Source organism: Tachysurus vachellii, chromosome 13 (assembly GCF_030014155.1).
Source record: "Tachysurus vachellii isolate PV-2020 chromosome 13, HZAU_Pvac_v1, whole genome shotgun sequence".
NCBI classification, from domain to species: Eukaryota; Metazoa; Chordata; class Actinopteri; order Siluriformes; family Bagridae; genus Tachysurus; species Tachysurus vachellii.
The window spans coordinates 14,430,006-14,453,164 of NC_083472.1; the positions used below are offsets into that span (position 1 = coordinate 14,430,006).

The 23,159-nt window shown below is 39.1% G+C and overlaps 2 protein-coding genes across 2 annotated transcripts; one reads left to right on the forward strand and one right to left on the reverse strand.

The window, feature by feature from the left end:
• The first annotated feature begins 1,189 nt into the window (after positions 1 to 1,189).
• clint1a (clathrin interactor 1a) lies at positions 1,190 to 17,432 on the forward strand. The gene is made up of 12 exons (XM_060884421.1): positions 1,190 to 1,371; positions 5,798 to 5,902; positions 6,387 to 6,483; positions 6,860 to 6,968; positions 7,538 to 7,702; positions 10,364 to 10,538; positions 10,956 to 11,184; positions 11,408 to 11,495; positions 12,938 to 13,015; positions 13,778 to 14,025; positions 15,056 to 15,239; positions 15,742 to 17,432. The coding sequence occupies exons 1-12, from the start codon at positions 1,331 to 1,333 to the stop codon at positions 16,059 to 16,061; spliced, it is 1,839 nt and encodes a 612-aa protein (XP_060740404.1). The 5' UTR covers positions 1,190 to 1,330; the 3' UTR covers positions 16,062 to 17,432.
• Positions 17,433 to 18,414: 982 nt separating this feature from the next.
• Positions 18,415 to 23,061, reverse strand: lsm11 (LSM11, U7 small nuclear RNA associated). The gene is made up of 4 exons (XM_060884423.1): positions 22,380 to 23,061; positions 21,466 to 21,605; positions 20,742 to 20,825; positions 18,415 to 19,217 (listed from the first exon to the last, which is right to left on the reverse strand). The coding sequence occupies exons 1-4, from the start codon at positions 22,819 to 22,821 to the stop codon at positions 18,882 to 18,884; spliced, it is 1,002 nt and encodes a 333-aa protein (XP_060740406.1). The 5' UTR covers positions 22,822 to 23,061; the 3' UTR covers positions 18,415 to 18,881.
• Between the last annotated feature and the right edge of the window lie 98 nt (positions 23,062 to 23,159).

Here is a 23,159-nt window from a genome sequence, read left to right on the forward strand (position 1 = left end):
TAGCTGCAAAATGAATTTGAAATTGTGAAAATGCGAAAGCTTTTGATAAAACAGTCATGCAGACCTTTTTTGTGATTTAGCAACAATAATAAGAATAAGCAATAAAGATGAGAAAATGCAAACAAAATCACACAACAGGTGATTCAACAGTAAAAACAGTATTAAAACTGTAATTTTTTTTTTAATCTTGACCTTTATTATCAACCTGCATATGCAACATGGCTGTGTAACTTGAAATGAAAGTCCTACATTTTCTTATTATTTACAAGAAAATAATTAAATGTAAGCACTGCATGGCTATTCTATTGAAAACAAAAGGGTGTATGTTCAACAATATTGCGTGTGCAGAAATACTGGAATGAACAATGTTATAGCAGCAGTTACCTGAGATATTGTAAAGTATTGTGCAAAACAGCAATCAACTGAAATATGAGACAGCGTGTGCAAAACAGCATGTAAACAGTTTGATGGATTTATATTGGAAGTGTATGTATTAAGTGTAGGTCTGGGCAGTCCATACAGTTGATGTGTACGTGTGTGTTTTGCTCAGTACAGTTCAGTTCCGTTATTAATTAGTTTGATGGCTTCTGGAAAGAAACGGTTACACAATCTGATCGTGAGGGCCTGAATGCTTCGGACTGTGTAAATGTTGTATTGTTATAAGAAATATAGGCACTCTGCTCGACTAAATTAGGGGCCCAGAACCAAACCGTTGTATATTTGCTTTTATTCATGTTTCATTGTCTTAAACTCAATTTTAATTTTAATCAGGAATAAAAAAAAAAGGGTTTTGGTGAATCCATCATGATGAACAAGCACAACTGCTTTGGGTCTGGAGTTCATTCAGAAGTCTAATTAAAATTTTAGTGACTGTGAAGATTAAAGACAAAATAAAAGCATTACTTACTAGAAAGTCTACAAAATCAAATATTTATTCAATTATCCCCATTTTTGATTATTTATTAAGTTTGTACAATTCTGCTATTCGAGTGCTGAATCACTGAGCAAATGTATAATAAGTTTACTTTAGCATTTCTAAACCTATACCGTACTATATTGTGGTTCACTGATTTGATTTACACTTTCAAACTTAAACCATCTCATTCAACATGGGGGAATAACTGCTTCCGTACTTTGCGCAATGTACGCAGGTGACGTTTCAGGCATCACTCTGGTAACCTGGCGCCGGCCCACTGATACTCACGCAGCCTGAAACTAGTTTGGAGAGTTGAAGGTTTTGCTTTCGCGACAGCTGGACTTTCCAACTATTGGAATAAAAGGGCTGGAGGACGTGTTACCGCGGCGGAAAGCCTTGATCCGTTGAGTCAAGATGTTGAATATGTGGAAAGTTAGAGAACTGGTTGATAAAGCGTAAGTATTCGTTTTATTTTCGACGTTATTCCGCTGCTCAGTCGAGGCTCAGTCGTTCTACCTGTTCGAAAAGAGACACGTACTCATTCCCTGACGTCACGTCGCACTTTTTGATAGTAGCATGCTAGTTAGCGTTTAGCTAGCTAACTTCAGCTTCAAGTTAGTTGACCTCAGTGGCTAGTTTAGCATTTTAGCTATGGAGCTACTTAGCCCAAATGAGTAGCTGGCTTTGACTTGTTAACGACATTACTCGAAGCCAGGTCCAATTGACAAGCCTATTTGTTTTCCACTCAAAAAGGTTCACTTTACACATCAACCACCAACCGAGTTGCTAGCTTTAGCTAAAACGTATCGACGTTAAGGTCGCTATAACGACCAAATGCAGATCATTTATTTCGAGGTTTAGGGGATGTACTGGACCCATTAGTCACGAAAGGTGCACAGATCAACAAGTTGGCGTTTTATCATTTTAAGTTATAATTTATTAGCACAATCCAGCTAACTTAGCTCTGCTAATTTGACACTGCTAATATTTATAAGGATTACAAGGTTATAGAAGCCTGTAGTTGATGGAGTACCACTTGGGTTGTCTCGTGCGTTGCCTAGTTACATGTAAACGGAATTAGTTGTATTAATCGGTTATTATTTTCTAATCCAAGTTTGAATTGTTACCTAGTATGTAACACCGTGATGTCCAACACATTAAGAGGCAAGCACTATGTGTAGCTAGGTTGGTTTGTTGATTAAAAAGTACACTGACACTTCATTTTGATCTGATGAATTTTAATTTCAGTCATATATATTAACGTGAGTTATACACGTGAAGTGTCTGTCATTTCCCAACATTATAAAGTATAATGTGGGTGGGGAAAAATGGCCTGTGACATGTAACACGGCCTACATTCGAGCTTGCTTCCCCAAACACGTGAACAAATTCTTCTATTAACTGCTCAGAATAAATGAAAATGACTATGACCTTATTGTTTTGGCATCTAATTGTGAAGACCATTATTGTCTTATCTTGGTCTTTGATATGTGTACAACAATGTGTCGTGGCGAGAGTTCTCACCTCACAGCTAAGCGTCTCTGGCTATGTCCCTGTCTGAGATTCTGTGTCCCTGTCTCTGAATCTGACACTGTCTTTTTCCTTGACTCTGACTCTTTCTCCGTCTCTGACTCAATTTCAGGTTGAAAGCACTTAAAAAAACTGCATTTAAGTGCTTTAAATGCAGTATTTTCTATTTTCAAATGTTTTTTAGGACCTAAATGTGGTTATGAACTGAATAAACGCAAATCTTGTTTTTGTACTAAAGAGAGAGGATTTTATATTACAATAGAGGGCTGATTTCTAGAAAATGTAAAACCTTTAGTTCGCTTGCAGTTTAGAAAACTGAAGGAATTTTTTTTTTCTTAAGTCTTCTCCTGACTTATTACCTGCAGTGTAACTTTTGCAGCATGCACATGTTCAAGCCAAGAGGAACTTTCTTTAGGTTTTTAATATGCAGTGAAGCCTAGTAAGAAAAATTTGTTGTTGTTTTTTTTGTTTGTTTGTTTTTTATTATTTCTGAGTAGGAGCGTCACAGGAAGCCCTTTGAGAATGTATGTTTTGTGCAAACAGCAGTTGAGTATTATGAGTCTTGACATCAGGGAAGTTGACACGTCTCATAAAAGCCGCTATCAGCAGGAAGTAAAGAAGAAGCTGCAGTATATATCAATGCAACCAATCTTTGTTGTTGAAAGAGCAAAGCCAACAGAAAATGGTCTAAAATGATCTCCCTTGAAAATAGTAATTTAAAGGAATGGCCTGTTTACACTTAAAATTGTTTATTCTTCTTGATCGTTGCTATCTGTGTGATTTCCCAGGACTTGATGGTTTAAAAAAAATCGCAGGTTGCTCAATGCTCATCTGCATATTGCAGACTTCTCAGTTAAACAAGTGTCTACTATGCAACAGTGGGTGTGTAATTTTACATGCTGTTATATGTTCGTTAGCTTGGCTTAATCTTGTCTTTGTTGCTTGGTCTCCTAAAACTGAAGTAGATTGTTGTCAAACCCACAGGGTTACATAGGATGTTCTTTTGAACCTCTTTACTCTGAAATTTCTGCAGCCACACCTAGCTCACACACACCTAACTTTCCAGCTCTCACTTCTTGCAGAACCGGACTGCCTGATTGTGTTATTCGTGTCCCTTTAGTGCTTTCAAATAACAGGTTTCAAATAATAACCTATGCTAAGGACTGCATGGACCTGCCCTTTTAATAAGATATATCAATACAGAAATTTATCATTTCAGCGTTGTTATTTGAACAGTATTTCTGTTTCCCACACAAATTCAGCAGGAAGAACAGGTTGTGGTTGGGGAGTGAGTAGTTGCAGTTTGGTTAAGGAGGTGTTTGGGGTGTTTGTGCATTGTGTGTAATGTTTTTTTTTCTGATTCTACTTTAATAGCTAGCCACTAAACTCAAAGTAAGTGCCATTGCTAAATGTTTTAATAGCAGCATGCAATGCAGTGGAGTCATGTGCATTGAGGCAGGCAGGATTGAACCCCATTATCTCTATAAGCCAAATGATATCTCCACTATGTGCTCATTCACAGCTACATACACCTTGTGAAATACTAATTACCTCTTTTGAGTGATCAAAAGTGTAGATTTTTTTTAAATGTTGGTATTTGACTGAGAAGCCAGTAAGCCGATGTTCTGTTGATTTTAATCACCTTTTTACAGGTTATGTCAGGGGCTTTCATTCTAGTCAAATAGGAGGATGGGTTGATAGTTGATTGTAAATTAAGGTAGAATCAGGTCTCTTTGTAGCTAAGTCTGTTATGCATACATGTGTTCACTGCTCCGTTAGAATATTTAGTAGAATTATTATTGCGTTTGTGGTTGAAAAGGGAAATGCTAATACAGGCCAATTATAGTCTGAATCACTGTCCTATGCTTGTGCTATGAAGTGAACTGGAGTATTTTATCTGCCAATATAGAACAGTTTGTGTGTACTTCACATTCACCTAACATGAGATGTGTCTTTCATGTACAGAACAATATCTATTGTGAAATATAATGATAAATGGGGATTATCGATTTGATAATATATTTATACATCTAAAATGCATGTGGACAGTGGTGACCTTCTCTCTTATAAAAAATGCTGAGGAAAAAGATGAACAATGTGTCTCAATTTTCCACTGCTGGAATTTTGAGGCTAGTTTCAGGTCTTTTCTGTGGACCTCTGCATCTAGGCTGGAAATTTTGTTAGACCTGAATTGAAATGACATTTACTAGTTAATAGCCTATAGCATGTTTGTTTGAGGGTATGTTGTTAAGAATTTCATCTCGTCTCAACAAAATTTATGGTCACAAGCCATTACAGGTGCAATTCATGGTTTGAAAATAAAGAGGAAACTTTCACTGAATGACCAGTTGCAGACCCTGCCACAGCATCTTAAACACACACGAGCACAGTTGAACATTTTCAGGGGCGGATCCAAAAAGTATATTCCTATGGTAATTGTGAGCAAAGTATGGTCTTTAGCTCCTTCCTGAGTTATGGAGGGTACAAACATAGTTAAGAAGCATGAATGGTTTGCCTTAACTAGAAGATGGCAGATTTTATATGGCCCACAGGGAAGAAGACGATTTAGCTGCAAAGCAATGAGGCCAGGCAATGTTACTCATGGCAGAATTTTTTTTTTCCCCCCTTAAATCAGTGAGAAATTGGAATTCCTCTAGCCTGTCACAGTGTCTGTAATATACCATGTGCTGTGTAAGAAAAGTTTTAGATTGTTTAAAAGTGTTTAATCTGTAGAACCTGGAATGCTGCAGTATTACATTATTCTTCAAAACTGGTGCATTCAAGCTACAAAATGGGCAATGTATAGTCAAGAGTCAAGAAGTCAACTCAAGAAGCTTTTATTTTTTTTATTTTATAACATTTCTCCAGGAACAAGGTGCTACATACTGTAAAACTACACAGAGCTAAGGACTAAAGTCCTAGCTACATAAAGTGCAACATGTACAACATAGTGCAACAGTGCAAGACAAAAGACAGTGCAAACTGACAATACAAAACACTACAAGACAAATACACAAATTAGACAGAAATAGCACTGACCAGTGTGCATACTGTATATTATAAAGTATGTTGTGCAACTAGAGCAATTGTGAGTATCATGTAAGCTTGTCTTTTAGTAGGAACAAGTCAGACAGCTAAAGTCTTGGAGTTGCGACCATCCCCTCATCCCATATTAATAGCAGGAAATTCAGGTTGAGGTGGCATTTGTTCATTTTTTTATACTTTTATTATTCAGCGTTACTAGTTATAGTTAATTGCTGTAATAACACTAATGATTTCAATTTGTTCTCCAGTAATTCATAATTAGCATGTAACTAACCTTGCAGGTTTGTGTGGGTTTTTTTTTTCCAGAACCAATGTTGTTATGAACTATTCAGAAATTGAATCTAAGGTTCGAGAGGCCACAAACGATGACCCATGGGGACCCTCCGGCCAGCTAATGGGAGAAATAGCAAAGTAAGTAAGAGCTACACTATGTGGCCAAAAGTATGTTGACATGTGACCATCAAACTCGCATGTAGTTCTTTCGCAAACTGTTACAAGAAATATGTGTAGAATGTCTTTGTATGCTGTAGCATTATGTTTTCCCTTCACTGCTATTAAGGTGCACAAATATGTTCCAGCAACACAAAGTCCTGTGCAGAAAATATGGCATTTTATGGCTTGTGGAAGAACTGAGGGGCCTGCATAATGCTCTGACCTCAACTCTACTTGTTAGTAGACTCCAAAATCTAGTGGAAAACCCTCCTAGAATAGTGAAGTTTATTATAACTGCAAAGTATCACTAAATATATAATGGAATATTCAGCAAGCACTTCAGAAAGTCAGGTCATGTGTCCACAGACCTTTAGCAATGTAGTGCATTTAGATGGTTCTAGTGATCTGTTGCTGCTCTCTTTTTATCTGTACATTGAGCACTTCTGTCTGTGTATCTGCACAGAGCTACATTCATGTATGAGCAGTTCCCAGAAGTAATGAACATGCTGTGGTTCAGAATGCTAAAGGACAACAAGAAAAACTGGCGGAGAGTTTACAAGGTAAATGTAATGGTTGAATATATTTCAGCATAGCCATGTGAGGGGACATTACTATAGCTTTATTCATATGGGGTTAGTTTTACACATAGACTTGGGGTACTCCCAAGTCTATGTCCAAATCTTTTGGATTTTCATTGGCAAAGAAAATCTAGCTCAACTTTTTTTTCCCAGCTTCACTGGACTTGGACATTTTAATCCTGATTGGATTTAGTAGACAAGTGTCATCTCTTGCAATGGGCAAAAATGTGACTGTCACTTCCCGTCTTTAGTTATTCTTTTTAAAACTGCATAAAAGTCATATAAAATATTTTCAGCAAGCACAAAATTGCCTGTGCTTTTTATTGTCTTTTGGACTGAAACATTTATTTTTCTCCAGTCTTTGCTGCTGCTGGGATACCTGGTGAGAAACGGATCTGAGCGGGCGGTCACTAGCACACGAGAGCACTTGTATGACCTGCGCTCAATTGAGAGCTATCACTTTATAGGTGAGTCAGAAGCATCAATGTAGCATGCTAGAATGTGTTTCTCACTCTTTCATTTAAGAGTCACAATTATTTTAAGATTCTATTCTATGTAAGTTTCTACCTAAGAATTGTTTAGAAAGATGGCAAGAGGTTTGTCAAAGCATTGTAGGGTTACCAGTAGATGTGCTGTTTTGACATTTTCATAGTAAATAAATGTTAATTCTTCATTAATTAAAGAAATATTTTCTAGCACCCATTATTAAAACTTCACATTATCAATGCAACCTCAAGTGCAAACTATCTTTTTAAATGAAGGTGGTTTCTGCCAACAGATTTCTGCTGATTTACTAATAATGCAGCGGTGGTATAAATATTACATTTCCAGTGCAATGAAATGTTGCAGGGGTAATTCAAGTTTTAGGCCAAATGCAAAACTAGTTCCTTTTGACAATTTGGCAGTTTCATGTTTTGACTGAATTCTGCTTCATGATACTTTCGTATATCAGATGTTGCTGTGCATCAATATTGGGTTGCGCAGCAGGAGGCACGGTCTTAAAGAGATTAAAGTCAGCAAGAGTTCATTTTTTCAGATGAGAACGGGAAGGACCAAGGCATCAACGTGCGGCAGAAGGTGAAAGAGATGTTGGAGTTTGTGCAAGATGATGACAGGCTGCGAGAGGAGAGAAAGAAGGCCAAGAAAAACAGGGACAAATATATTGGTGTGTCGTCTGATAGCATGGGGGACTACAGATACGGTGAGTCCTGCCATCAGAAACAATTTCCTCTGTTTTTCTCTCTCTCACTCATACTCAGTCACACACTTTCGGCCTAATGCTCAGCAGGGACTTGCACATAGTTGGATGTGGATGACTGGGGAGTTGTTTATCATGTGTGATTCCATGGTGGTTTTCTGTCTTCCATATTCTTCGATTCTCTCTTCCTCCCAGGTGGTTTGTTTTGCCAGATGAATGAACTCGGGTTTTGTTTTAATATCCAGGACTTTTTCTTACCAGATCACACGTACATTTAGATATTTGATGTTACTGCTTTAATGTCCCTTTTAAATTTCAGCTTTTAACTATACATCAAGCTACATGTTTCTGTTATTCTTCTTTTTATTGTTTCATTCAATCATTGTGAATTAATGCTTCCAACTAAATGATGACTAGTGGCACTAAGCAGACAACAAAGCATTAAAAAGTCCAAACCATTCAACGCAAGTAATGTTTTACTTTGGCTGTACACATAATGTTTAATGTTTTTACACATTTTTATTTCTTTTATTTTTTTACACATTTTATCCAACTGTAACATATAAATGTCCAACTACTGCTGAAAATTATCTTTTTATATATTTTTACAATTCACAGAAATGCACAGAGTTTGCATGTTCTCCTTGTGACTCAGGATTTTTGTCTAGGTACAGTCTCCTCCCCCTGTTCAATGTGCTGTAGGCTGATTGGCATCTCTAAATTCTCTGAAGTATGAAAATGTGTGTGTGTGTGTGTGTGTGTGTGTGTGTGTGTGTGTGTGTGTGTGTGTGTGTGTGTGTGTGTGTGTGTGTGTGTGATTGACACCTCATTCACATTGTCAACTGCCTTTTTCCCCAGAGTCCCCTGAGTACACCCCTAAGTGAAAATGAATTAGAGACCTTGCGCTCCCCCACCTTCCATTTGAAGATGGCCCACAGATGCTCAATAGGGTTTAGATCTGGAAACATGCTTGGCCAGTCCATCACCTTTACCCTCAGCTTCTTTAGCAAGGCAGTGGTTGTCTTGGAGGTGTTTTTGGGGTTGTTATCATGTTGGAATACTGCCCTGTGTCCCAGTCTCCGAAGAGAGGGGATCATGCTCTGCTTCAGTATGTCACAATACACATTGGCATTTATGGTTCCCTCAATGAACTGTACTCTTCACCTGGTTGCCGCCACACACGCTTGACACCATCTGAACCAAATAAGTGTATCTTGGTCTCATCAGACTTCTGGGACGACAGCCATGCAAACTAATTTGATGCAGTGTCTGGCGTGTGGTCTGAGCACTGACAGGCTGACCCCCCACCCCTTAAACCTCTGCAGCAATGCTGGCAGCATTCATACGTCTATTTCCCAAACACACCTCTGGATATGATGCTGACCAAGTGTAGTGCACTCAGCTTCTTTGGTCGACCATAACGAGGCCTGTTCTGAGTGGAACCTGTCCTGTTAAACCGCTGTAAGGTCTTGGCCACTGTGCTGCAGCTCAGTTTCAGGGTTTTCTCAATCTTCTTATAGCCTACACCATCTTTCATTCAAGTTCTTTGCCACGAGGTGCCACGTTGAACTTCCAGTGACCAGTATGAGGGTGAGAGGGATAACACCAAATTTAACATGTCTGCTATTTATTCACACCTGAGACCTTGTAACACTAACAAGTCACATGACCCCGGGGAGAGAAAATGGCTAATTGGGCCCAATTTAGACATTTTCACATGGGGGTGTACTCACTTTTGTGGCTAGCGGTTAAGAATTTAAGGCTGTGTGTTGTTATTTTGAGGGGACAGTAAATTTACTCTGTTATACAAGTTGTAACCTTACTTTACATTGTCTCAGCGTGTCATTTTTTTCATTGTTGTCACATTCATTCATTCATTCATTTTCTACCGCTTATCCGAACTACCTCGAGTCACGGGGAGCCTGTGCCTATCTCAGGCGTCATCGGGCATCAAGGCAGGATTCACCCTGGACGGAGTGCCAACCCATTGCAAGACACACACACTCTCATTCACTCACACAATCACACACTACGGACAATTTTCCAGAGATGCCAATCAACCTACCATGCATGTCTTTGGACCGGGGAGGAAACCGGAGTACCCGGAGGAAACCCCCGAGGCACGGGGAGAACATGCAAACTCCACACACACAAGGCGGAGGTGGGAATCGAACCCCCAACCCTGGAGGTGTGAGGCGAATGTGCTAACCACTAAGCCACCGTGCCCCCCATGTTGTCACATGAAAAGCTGTAATAAAATATTTTTATATTTTTAACAAAAATGTGAGGGGTGTACTCACTTCTGTGAGATACTGTACATGGGTAGCGCCTTGCACTATTCTGTTGATTCTATTCCACCCTCAGAATATACTAATTTTATTAAGAATAAGTTATGTACACATCTGCATTCATTTAATTTTTCATGTATTCAGTGTAGATGGTCATGCAATTACAGTTCAAAAGCTTACAAGAAATCTTTACATCAAACAGCTTTGAAATGAAGTAACCATCTTGTTGTGAAAGATGAGCCAGATAGTGCTAGACTATTTCAAAAGAATGTTTTTGAGTGACTCAGCTATTACAGTACAGTACAAAACAAAAGTTTTGCAGTCAGGTTTATTACCCATCTTTGAATATATTGATCTTCCTTTCTGTCTGTTCAAGGTGCTGACCGGTACGATTCACGCTCCAAGTGGGACAATGACTGGGAGAGTAATAAAGGTGCTTTCCCATTTAGTGAGAAACTGGGAGAGATCAGTGACAAGATTGGAAGCACAATTAATGACACTATAAACACATTTCGTCGTAAAGACAGAGATGACTCGCCAGACAGATTCAGGTCAGTGCCTCAGATGGTATCAAATTTTCTTTACCTTCTACTCAGACCAGCAGATCAGAACTGACCGAATCAACCTGAGATTAGAAACAATAATTTGTTAAGGCTTTCATGTTTCTTCTCTGTACCTAAAAGCTAATTATACAAATATTAAGAGTTGTCATTCGATTAAACATCACTGGGATAGTCACTGCCTGTTTGGTGTTTTTATGAGTTATTTATTATTGTTATTTTTATTTGCTGCAGCATTTTCAATTACAAATGTCTAAACAGATAAATTCATTATGAGTTTTTTAGCATATTGTCTGTCTGATTGACACCAGCAGAAGTTGTATTGCAATTTGGTTAAAGTATAATCTATGCACACAGGATATATGCAAACACTTTTAACTGCCCTTTTTTTTTTTTTTTTTTTTTAAGTGACCCAGATGAGGACAAGAATAGAGATATCCGGAACAGGCAGTCAGGCAGGAGTGAATTTAAAGATGATGAGGAGACCGTGACCACCAAAAGTGTTCAGATTGTTCAGGCCACAGAGACTACTGCGACACGTAAAAAAGGAGGCACCCCATCAAAAACTATAGACCTGGGGGCAGCTGCCCGTTATACTGGAGATGATAAATCTGCCACAAACACAAATGCCACCAAGGTAATAAAGTTGAAGAATTTCTTTGTGTAGCCATTTATGAAATAGTTCATGTGATGTCAGAAACCATTGAAAAATGCACTTAAAAAACTAAAATCAAATAATGGGTAAACACTGTAGTTTGAGAAGCATGAAGAAATTGAATATAAAGTTGCACACGTTAATTGTTAGTCATATAGTGGTTGCTGTGGATTTTGTTTAATTGTGCCTCTTTTTCTTGCAACAGCCAACTGTCTCAGGTACAAGTCAGTCCAGTGGTGATCTGGTGAACTTGTTTATGGCAGATTCTACATCCGTGAAGCCATCTTCCACAGGTTATTTCACATATATTTTAATATATTTTAATGTGGCTAAATATCTTGGTGTGGAGAATGGTAATTAATGCAAGAATTAAATCTCATATTCATAGATCATGAATCTTAAATCATATTATTTGCAGCCTGGTTAAATACAACTAATTTGCTATAGTTTAGTGTTGTGAGTAGATTGTGTTCAGGTAGTTCTGATCCATTGCTGAAGTAAAGCAAAGATACTTGAGTTCACAAAGATGAATAACAGTGTCATTACATAGCCTTGTGGTTTTGAAGGCCTGGAGTATGTGTGCACTAATGCCCCTTTTCCACCGAGGCAGTTCGAGTGCTGGTTCGGAGCCAGAGCCTAATTTAGAACCAGTTCTTTCTTTTTCAACACCCAAAGCACCGGCTCTGAACCAGGAAAAGTGGTTCTTAACGTTGCTGGTCTAGACTTAAGAACCGCTTGTGTCAGGGGCTGTGGGCGGGGCTACTGTTAGAGCATTTGATAATGTACCTTAAGTATACTAATGTTTAATACACTTTTACTTTACCGCGATATGATACATTATCAGCACACATGATAGTAGGTAGCTACATGCTAAGGCTAACTTTTTTCTGTGTTAATGATAAAATAACGTTATGTACTTTCTCGATAACAACCTCCGTTTATACAGATTACATGGAGCTGCACGTACACGTTGGATTCACCGCGTTTGGTTGTTAATGTAGGTTCACAAAGCCATGAGCATTAACAGTAAAGCAACGTCCGCCATTGTTGTGTTTGTGTTTGCCGCTGCTGCGCTAAAGTTGCTGGGACACGTGACACGTATACAGTGACGTCAGACGCGGCTCTGTGATGGCTCTCTAGCTGGTGGAAAGGCAAACCGGTTCTTAGAAGGTTTGCCAGTGGAACCAACTTTGAACCAGCACTAGCTCTGAACCAGCACCCGGTTCTTTTTGGTGGAAAAGAGGCAAAAGTGTACCAGATGGGGTGTCCTGTAGCCCCTGTCCACTGGAGCAGTTAGTTGCAAGGGCCAGATGTTAGAGTAGTCCCTTGTGGAGGTGGAGTGCTGAGCAGATGTGGTTTTCCCATTTCTTACTATCTCCTTCTTCACTTTCATAATACACATCAGTTGAACAGCTGCTTCTGTCCCTCTACCTCAGTTTTCTAACCACATTTCACTAAATCCAACAAAAAACAAGGACAGTGTGTGGGCAGAAAACAACCTTTATTTACTCTGAGTTTATTCATAAAGCAATGTAAAGGAGTGTCATATTTACAGGAAATAATTTTACACTGGATATAAAAAGCAGGTTCTTGTAAGGTAATGTAAGGTGGGACATGGTGGTCCCCTTTCTGGGTTGGGTTGGGAGCATGTTGGTTCTGAGGAGAATTTGTTTTAAAATCAGTTATACATTAATAATCTATTCTTTCTGTTTTATTTCATTTCCTACGTACCTAGGTTTAAGTTCCGACCTGTTTGGAGGCTTTGCAGATTTCTCATCACCTGCAGCTACAGCTAGTCTTCCTTCAGCAGCTGGTATGCATGTGTACATACTACATCAGAGAATTTAAGAATAGCTCTGGTCATTGTATTGTCGTTGCAACAACCCATTTAGCAAAGAAAAACTTGTGATGCTATAGATGTAACAGAATCTAAGCATATTAAAAACAGGTAGTCTATTTAATAGTTATGTATTCGATTTTGATTCAAATGGTTTCAATAGTTTCAATAGAAGAAAAACTTTATCCCTACCAACACTCATGCACATTTTTTGCTCCAGCTATTTCAAGCAAATGACACAAATGTAACAGAAGGCTGTTGGTATTTGCAATGGGGCCATCGCCTGTTGTCATCATCTGCCCTTTTATGAAAACCAGAGAGTATAAAGCTCTTAAATATTGAAAAGGAAAGGGAGGGTAAGCCATATGGTTGAGCCCTGTGCTAAAGCTAATGGGGACAGACACATTTCAGCTTACATTGAGCAAAACATCTCATACTATCTGCATGGTAGAAAGGGGAAAAAGTAGGACTAAATTTGATGTTCATGTGATGCCTAGAATAATTCACATTTGTCTGCAGATGCGTTTTGGGTGGCTGATTTATACATATATACACACATTATAAGTTTATATATATATATATGTATGTGTTTTTTTTATTTTTTTTTTTTTGAAGGTGTTTCATGGCATATTAGAAGTATAAAACTAGACTTGAATGGTTTATATACAAACCTCATTTGTAGCTTGTGACTTGAATTCCTATTTACAAGCTATTCATTAAAGCCTTTTGTTCACTTAGCTTCAGCACCTAGTGGAAATGCAGACTTTGGGGATTGGAACACGTTTAAAGATGCGCCGCCAGCCAATCCGCCTGTGAATTCTCCAACAACAGACATGTTTACACCCACTTCTGCCTCTGCAGTGCCCTCTGCTGACCTTTTTGACCTAATGGGTCCTTCTTTCAGCACCACCATCAGTGCTTCCCAAAGCATAAACTTCTCCATGACCAGCACTCAGAACACAGGCCTGCCCTTATCCAGATCTCAGGTGTGTGTAACCTCCCTTTATTGTCATGGTCATGTTTTGGAGATCACTGATCTTTGATAAATTTGTGAATCTATACAAAAACTTTTTTTTAATCCACTGAATGTAATAAAAGCTATATTCTTTCAGATTCAAGTATAGTAACAAGTTATTCTTGGTCTGATTAGTTTTCTTTTTTAAATAGTTTTCCCTTTAATATGCAGTGATAACTTATTTCTTGTTTTACATTGACATCCAGAGTTTGTAATGTGTTTCTTGATTTACATTCCCTTCTTCACATTTTGCATCTAAAACGCATTAGGCTATGTGGAGTGTACTGAGTAAAACATCTGAAGCCCTTTCTGTAAAATAATTAATACAGCATTTTTAGAGTGAAAAAGCTCACTAAACAAGATTTACCCAAGGAAAGACAATACTGCTTGAGATTTTGTGCAGGCTTTGAGAGCAGAGGAGGTTTTGAGAGCAGAGGAGCATGAAAGCAAGACAAAGGAGGGTTAACATACAGCACTGGTACAATTTCCACCCACCCCCTTCACATTATCCACCAACCCCTGCCCCCTGGGACACCCATCATAGAGACTAGCAGAATGAGGAAGAACAAGTTTGAGTCAGAAAATCATTAAACTGAAACAAAAGCCTCATGTAAAGATGATATTTGCATGCTTAAAACCTGACCTACTTTAAAATGGCAACATTTGTTTGGCTGAAGAAAAAAGTAAACCCCCACACATGCAAACAATAAAACAAAGCTTCTTAGTCATCATTGTTATAGTCTAATAACTGTCAAGAAACCTGAGAACCTCAAGAGATTTTGCTGCAATCTCTAGAATTTTTCACACCAACCGATATTTTGTCCTTTTTTTATTCCTGCCTTAAATAATTTCAAATGCAAGTGATATAAAAATATATTACATCCTTAACCATAACAAACTCTCGTAATTACCTTGTAAACAATATCACCACTAGTATAGATGAATGAGAAGACTGGAATAGAATAAATTTCCCTCTGTTGTTTTTCCCTCTGTTGGGTCAGACACTGCAGAGTATGGGGACTCCACTGATGCCTCAGCAGTCTATACAAAAACAAGAGGGCAAGAAGGCCTCCATGCCAGCCACTTGGTCTGATTCCAGTGTCAACATCAGTCTGGACTACTTGGGACCCGGCATGCACCCTCCCAAACAAGCCCAGCCAACACTCAACATGATGCAGCAGCATGGTAATGACTCGGCACTGTACACACACAGCCATACAAAACACCTGGTTCTGATAGTCTGGGTAACGATCCGTCACAAAACTGCCTGTAACCCCACATGCTTACACTGTCAGAGTTCTAATTGATTGTTGATTGTTAATTTGTGTAACATGGATCTATAATGTAATGGCTTTGATCAGTCGTCTAAAGGATATGTAGTATTAACTCAAACATACAATATCAGAAATGTTATTAACAATCATCATAGTCATCACTTACAATGACCTCATTGTTCAATTATTTTTATATTCTAGCCAGTCCCATTTAAATATCATCAATAATGGTAAATAATGGCAGTCATAAAACAGAAACTGCTATTTTTTTTATAGCAGAATGGCTGTGAACACTGCAGTACACTACAAATGTTAAACTGATTAAATCTAACCTGGTTAACAAAATATTGTTTAAAAACTATTTAAAAATATTTGTTCTTTAAGACACTTGGTTTTTCTTTTTTGTTCTTTAGGAGGCCCAGTCAACATGACACAGGGTTTTGCTGGCATGAACCTTGGCATACAGCCCAGCCCTGCCCCTGTGCGACCCCCCGTTAACCCCATGGTGGGAAACCTGGGCATGCCACCTGCAATGGGAAGCGGGGTTATGGGTGTATCTCCTGTGGGAGGCATGCCACTCAATCAGGGCATGATGGGAATGAACATGACCATGGGAATGCCCGGAGCTGTTGGCATGGGGATGGGAATGTCGGTGCCAGTCATGAGCATGAGCCCTTCTGTGACACAACAGAAGCATGATGCTTTTGCTGACTTTGCCAACTTTGGCAAATGAATAGGAGAGATGGAGGTTGTATGCTAGGACAATCTTTCTGGAAGGCAGGAGCATGAAGGATTTTTTTTTTTAAAGAGCTGCAAACAAAGAGTACTTGAAAGATGTCAGCCACCCAGAATTCTATTGTTCCTTATGCAATACTGATGTGTAATAAGGTGAATCTTTTTAAAAAAAAAAAAACACCCTGGATCCACATTGACAGCAAATTGTCTTTTGTATAAGAGAGAAATATATGATTGCACTTCCACTTAACATTGCTTCAAATCTTGAAAGAATCTTAACTTCAGGATCATATATATAATGTAATGACATTGACTGGTCCAAAATATTCTCACTCCTTTATGTCCTTCCTGGGGATTCTTCCATTTGATCTGATCAGAAGTTATTTCCTGTTCTCCTATACATAACCGTGTAAATATTATTGACAATGGATATAAGTTATTTAAATCTGAGATTTATTAATTAAAATATTAATAATAATGGGGCTTTTCAAATGATGTGATTCAGTGCAGAACTATAGCAAGATGGCACGAGTGAGAATCATGTTAAGAGCAACCGCTGTGGCCTTTGGAATGGGAATATATTTTTATAGAAATGTGATCTGTTTTGCATTTTTCAAACAAATGTACATCAGTCACACACAGAAGCTTTGGTCATTCAATGTCCTTACGTACACGGTGCCTATCAATCTGTTGCCTATACCTTTTACTCTTGAAAATTTCTTAAGACAATATGAAATTACAGTATTTTGTACGGTACTGTAGACATTTGAGCATATATGTATGCACAATTTCTTTTTTAATCTATGTTTGTTCCCCCATTTTCACTGCATGGCTAGTGTGAATGATTAAAAAAGTTTTTTCTTTTCTTTTTGACCTGAACCTGATGGGATTCAGCATTTCATTATGCAAGTTGGGTAATGGTGAGGGAGTTGGATGAGGATGTATACTGAGATGAGTGAGGATCACTGTGCTGTTCCACTCACTGAGTGGTATGTTGTGTCTCTGTATTGTCCGGAGCAGGGACTCAAACTGAAGCCTTCTCTGCCATTCAAAAGCAGCACATGCAAATGACCAAATTCTGCCTTCTCTATTCTCTCCTTTCCAAGGGATTTGTGTCTGTCTTTCTTTCTATTATTTTTTTATTATCATTTTTTAATATAGACTGTAGGGTATCTGTGTAAGATAATATACAATTGGGGTGTTGTGGGGCTATGGATCTTTACTGGAAAACACTATACTTTTTATGCAAATCTCAACCATCCAACAGATCTTTCCTTCTATTAAGTGTATGTCCTTAGTCATACACTGCTTTGATTGTACCTATAATGGTCTTTTATGTCTGAGATTAAAAATTTGATTTTCATGTGAATTTTTAAGTTTTCTGCAATTAATATGCAAGCATAATTTCATGATAAAGCTATAACTCTGTAGAATTCCACTGAACCTTTCCTGGATTTAATGAGTGAATATCAGTGGTGTGAAATCACACAAGGCAAATGACAAAACGGCTTATTTTAGGAGGATAACTTTGCAATGCTTAGTAATAAAGTTGTAAAGCGCACTGAAATTTAGAACGTTGGGCCATGGCTGTGCTTAGCCATAATATGAATATAATGTGAAGATGCTGTGCACAGCTGAGATTTCTTGTGGTAAGAGAGTGATTGGCGGTGCAGGAGAGCCTCCATCTGGCCACGTGTGTGTTCCCATAGCCAGAGCCAGATTATGCATATGTGTAAAACAGCCATTTAGGAAAAATGAAGATGTAAGATGGCTGGACAGAAAAGTTTAGCTAGAGAACAGTTTGCTAGGGAGCTTTGACACCACAATGTAATTCTCATAAGGTTCATATTAATCCTGTACATGGGTGTAATAGTTGTAGCATGAGCTCATTCTAAACCCTCTAGATCAATGGTCCAGGTCAGGTGTTAACATTTGGAGAAAAAACCTGAGAGATTTGCCGTCAAAACTTATTGTATGGACACTCTGGGGGGAACCACCATTAGGGTTTAATCTACACTTTTTTTTTAATAAAATCTGTGAGCTCGTTTGGTTCAAATGTATCAACTGAATATGGAAAATGTTTTGTCAACCTGAAAAAGAAAAAAAATACAATACAAAAAAATAATCTTTGAATATTAAATGTGAAATACTTTCGAGCCTTACAGAAGTAGGACCGATCATGAAGCGTAATGGCTTCCCTAATAGACTAAAATGCAATTTATATGTATGCATTTGCAATTTTTTCTCCAGGAAACATTTAGGTTAAAAACATCTGAGTGCTGTGTTCAATTTCCAACTTTAAAAGCTCAATTATTCATGCTGTGCTTTACAAACTCCACTGAGACTTGTCATTTCTAACAGAGAGAGATTTATATAAAACTAACAGGACATTCCCGTTTCTTTGCCTCTTTCACACTTATGTTTGTCAGAGTGGAAATGGCTACTAATGGGATTTAGAGACAGGCTTTTAGTTTCAAAGTTGCTCTTGTAGCATTATTGTTAAACTCTTTTTAAATGTTTTTGTTCAAATGTTTCCAAAAAGTATCTAAAATATAAGTGATGTACAGATATTAGTGAAATATCAAAGATTTGTCCTTTGCCAGATAAACGTAACATGTAACCGGTCTCACAGCACCACCTAGTGGACATCTCTGTGATGAGCGTTTACACAGATCATTGCAAAGAAGTATGAATTGAGTTTATTTTCTCCATTTCTACAAATATGATTATATTCATATAAATATGATGCAATAAAAAACTCCTGTCCAATAAGAATCAGAAACATTATCTATTCCAATAACCAGTTCATACAATGCTACTAGTGCAGAATATTTACTAGCAGGACATTTTCTCCCCGGATAAAGAGCTGATTGACGTGACGCAGACGCACTCTTCCATACTCAACTCTTGGCTTAGACATCTTTGGTCTCTGCTTTAACCCAGCACCAGATATATGAGATATGTCTGTGCTGGTCACTGCTAGGGTTTTCACACATTGTGGCAGTCTCGCCGTTGCTTGTTTGGACATTGGGACACTGGCAACACTGCTTGTGCTGATGCGGTGTTGCTCAACACTCGGCCCATGTGTTTTTGAATTTCCAGCCTCCGCTGCTGCTTTGTCAGATGCAGCTTGAACTTGCAACTTTTGGAATAGCTGTAAACAGGATGAAGATCACAGATACAGAGCCATCAGAAGACGTCCCTAACCCTCAACAGAGCATAATGTCAGTGGTCTGTCATTCTTCACACAATTACTGGTCACAACAAATGCTAATTATAAATACAAAACTGGTAAATAATTAGCTAACTATCCTGGGAGCATAGGGGTGATGCCAATCCACACGTACACACCCTCACACTTAGGGTACATTGATAAGCCAATCCACCTACTGCCATTTTTCTAACAGAAAACCCACATCCACACAACTTGTACACCTCAATCAGCTCAACAGCTTCCTAGTTTGAGACTCAATATACGGTATACAAGAATTTGGCCACTGGTATGTAACTCATTACACACTGGGACACCGCTAACTTCATACATGTCTCATAATTTTCTTAGCATTTCTGCCATGATACTTCAAGCAGGAGGCTGTATGCAAGCAAATGGTATTTTTTAACCATTAAACCATGAATCAATGAATTATTAATAATTAAGTCATTATATTCAAGCAAAAAGCATACAGAATCTGTAATAAATTTAAAGGTGCCCTTCCACACAAAACCGTTTTTTCTTGGATGTGTTAGGTCCATATGTGTTTGTGTTGTGTCGTGAATTTGAAAACGAACTGCTACCTCCCCGGTCAGTTCTAGCCACTTAAAAGAAATAAGGGGAGAAATCAGGTCAGTTGGAAAAGCTGCTCAGTGTGACGTAGTAATGACTCAGCTCATTACTATTCATGAGCTCTCCCACTTGAGACCGCGCCCCCAGAATTCGTGTAGCTCAGTGAGTTTCCTATACAGCAAGGATGGCTGAACGTCAACGGGCTTGTGAAGAAGCCATTCTGCCGCAATTCAAGGTAAATTGTAAACAAAGTTCCTCTAGCCTAGGCTACTTATTGCGCTGGGTGAATGAATAGTCATGCTCTCATGTCCAAGCGGTTAGCCAATTGGAGCCCAGCAGCATAGCTCATTTGAATATTCATGACAACTGGTGCAAATCGAGCTGTCTTCCTGCAGGCTTTCTATACCAATAGCTTGAAACAAGGTAACCAAGGCATTTTTTCCACAAAAAAGTTACAGAGTCCATGGTAAACTTCAGACATTACCACAAAAGTAATGAAATACGTGTGGCAGGGCACCTTTAAACATAATTTATGTAGGTAATTATTTGTGAGATACTACTATGATAACAAGCTGATTACATTTGTATAAGAATTTAGCTGAGAGTTCATTTGTTCATCAGCTCAGGGAACATAGTGAAAATTTATGTGCCCTGTTTTTGAGGTGCATTGGGAATTTATTTTTTTTGCAAACATTCGAGTGCACTGTAAGGGTTTCCTGATTGAGGCAAATGTCCAGCTCCCTGATCAGTGCCCTGCCTACTGAACTACAAAGCTGATTGAGACCAACACTGAGATGCCAAGTCACCTAAGAATCAAACTCAAGTCCTACTGCAGAAAAAAAACAGCAATTCTACATAGACAGAGTAAATATTTTGCTGTACAAAAAGCCTTACCCTTGTAACAGTCAGTGCTTTTTCATGGTAGAAAGCCTCTCCGAGTAACTGCTCCCTGTACGTTTCATCCACATCCACCATCGCCTAGTTACAACACAAATGAAGAGTCAAAGCTACAATAAATGTGAGAAAAAAACTGAATTATTACAACAAATGTAGTGACAATATGATAAATTTACAAAATAATTCTTTATGTTTTTGTGTACATAATGTTTTTAAATATTAAATATTTGGATTCTCTGGTTTTAGCATGCTTCTGTGTTCCATTGTAAAAACAAATTCTACTGGATTGAATACACCTGTATTGTGCATTCAGGAATTACATCTTATTATTGGAAAGTTAATGGAAATTACAGAGGGTGCATTGGGAGTTTAAAATCCTAAATTATTTTCTTTAAAACCCCCCATCAAAAAATTGTAAAGGATTCTAATATGAAATTTGATCAGGGTTGTAATTAAAATTTCTTAATATATATAAAGGAATTAACTTTCAGTATTAAGTCCTATAAGGATTTATGGTATTATTGTCCTAAGATTTTTTATATGAATCCTAAAAATCCTTTAGAACTAGAATTTTTCCTCATTTTCTCATTTCCTTCAAGCACAACACACCAAAACAAATTGCTGTCTTTCAGATATTCTCCTTACGGCTGACACATAATAGTCACAGCTCAATATGGACGGTTAAAACTAGATAACTTTTAAAACTTTTTGTTGTTGTTACCAGGTTCCAGAATTTGTCAAAAGCCACCACAAAGCCGGTACAGACTCCGCGCAGACCCTTAAACGAGCGAATGTGGACTTTGACTCTGAGACGTTGCTGGACGCATCGGTTCAGTTCTCCTAAAGGACTGCCTTCATGCACTATGGGGGAGAGAGTGGGAGGGGGAGAGTGGGAGGGAGAGAGTGGGAGGGGGGAGAGGAGGGAGGGGGGGAGAGGAGGGAGGGGGGGAGAGAGTGGGAGAGAGAGTGGAGGGGGAGAGAGTGGGAGAGAGTGGGAGAGAGTGGAGGGGGCAAATAGTGGGAGAGAGTAAAGGGGGAGAGAGTGGGAGAGAGAATGGAGGGGGAGAGAGTGGAAGAGTGGAGGGGGGATGAAGAGTGGGAGAGTGGATGGGGGATGAAGAGTGGGAGAGTGGAGGGGAGAGAGTGGGAGAGAATGGGAGAGAGAGTGGAGGGAAAAAAAGAGTGGAGGGAGAGAGAGTGGACAGTGGGAGAGAGAGTGGGAGAGTGGGAGAGAGAGTGGGAGAGTGGAGGGGGAGAGAGAGTGGAGGGGGAGAGAGTGGAGGGAGAGAGAGTGGAGGGGGAGAGAGTGGAGAGTGGGAGAGAGTGGATGAGAGAGAGTGGGAGAGAGAGTGGATGAGAGAGAGTGGAGGAGAGAGAGTGGGAGAGAGAGTGGAGAGTGGAGGAGAGAGTGGAGAGTGGAGGAGAGAGAGTGGAGGAGAGAGAGTGGAGGTGAGAGAGTGGAGGAGAGAGAGTGGAGGAGAGAGAGTGGAGGAGAGAGAGTGGAGGAGAGAGAGTGGAGGAGAGAGAGAGAGAGTGGAGGAGAGGAGAGAGAGAGAGAGCACAAATAACAGTTTCTTACACAGTGTCTGTAAGCTATAACTAGAAATATTTGCACCCTTCCACACAGACACATACACGGCATCCTCGTGAGCACATTTTTTGGGGTTGTGCGTTTTGCAGGTCGCTTCATTCGGCTTTCTTCTGCTTCTTCGGACGGATTTTTCACCATGAGTTGTTTCAGCCTCTCGATTCTCTCTGGATCTTTTACTCCCCTTTTCGCCTTTCGCATCTTTTTCTCCACATTTTCAGGTTTCGCTCTTCCGCGGCCGCCGCTCATAAAGCTCTCATATTCCGCGAGGTTGTTAAAGCACCTGACGTGAGGAAAAGGTAAAGGGACCTGTGATGAATACAGAGCAAGCAGCGGATCAAACTCATCTGAACTAATGTCCAGTTTCCTGTCAGTAGCAGCTTCATCCTTTCCGCCGGTGTTCTGCTGCTTACACGCGGTTAAACTCAACATTTCATTACAACCACCCGAGCTGAGCTTCTTCCTTATTTCCCTCTCACTTTCCTCCATTTATTCCTCCACACTTTCCTTCAGCTCAGGGGGAAAGTTTGTTGTCGTGAAGCTCGAAGCTCGCGCACCAACTAATGCTTCAACTTAAAAGCTGCTACAACTTTAACAGCATTAGTGACGAATAAAAAACAAGAAAGAGTTTTAGATTTGTGCAGTAAATATTTATCTTCTTCTAATAGTTTTCTCATTAAAATAATTATAGTGTTAAATATGTTGTTGTTGTTTTAACAAAGCTTTCGTTATGTACCGGAAATCATACCCGGAGTTTTAACAACGTCGGACAAGCTGCATTTCCAACCAATAGGTGGCAGACCTGAGCAAGGTCCCATCCAGAAGCC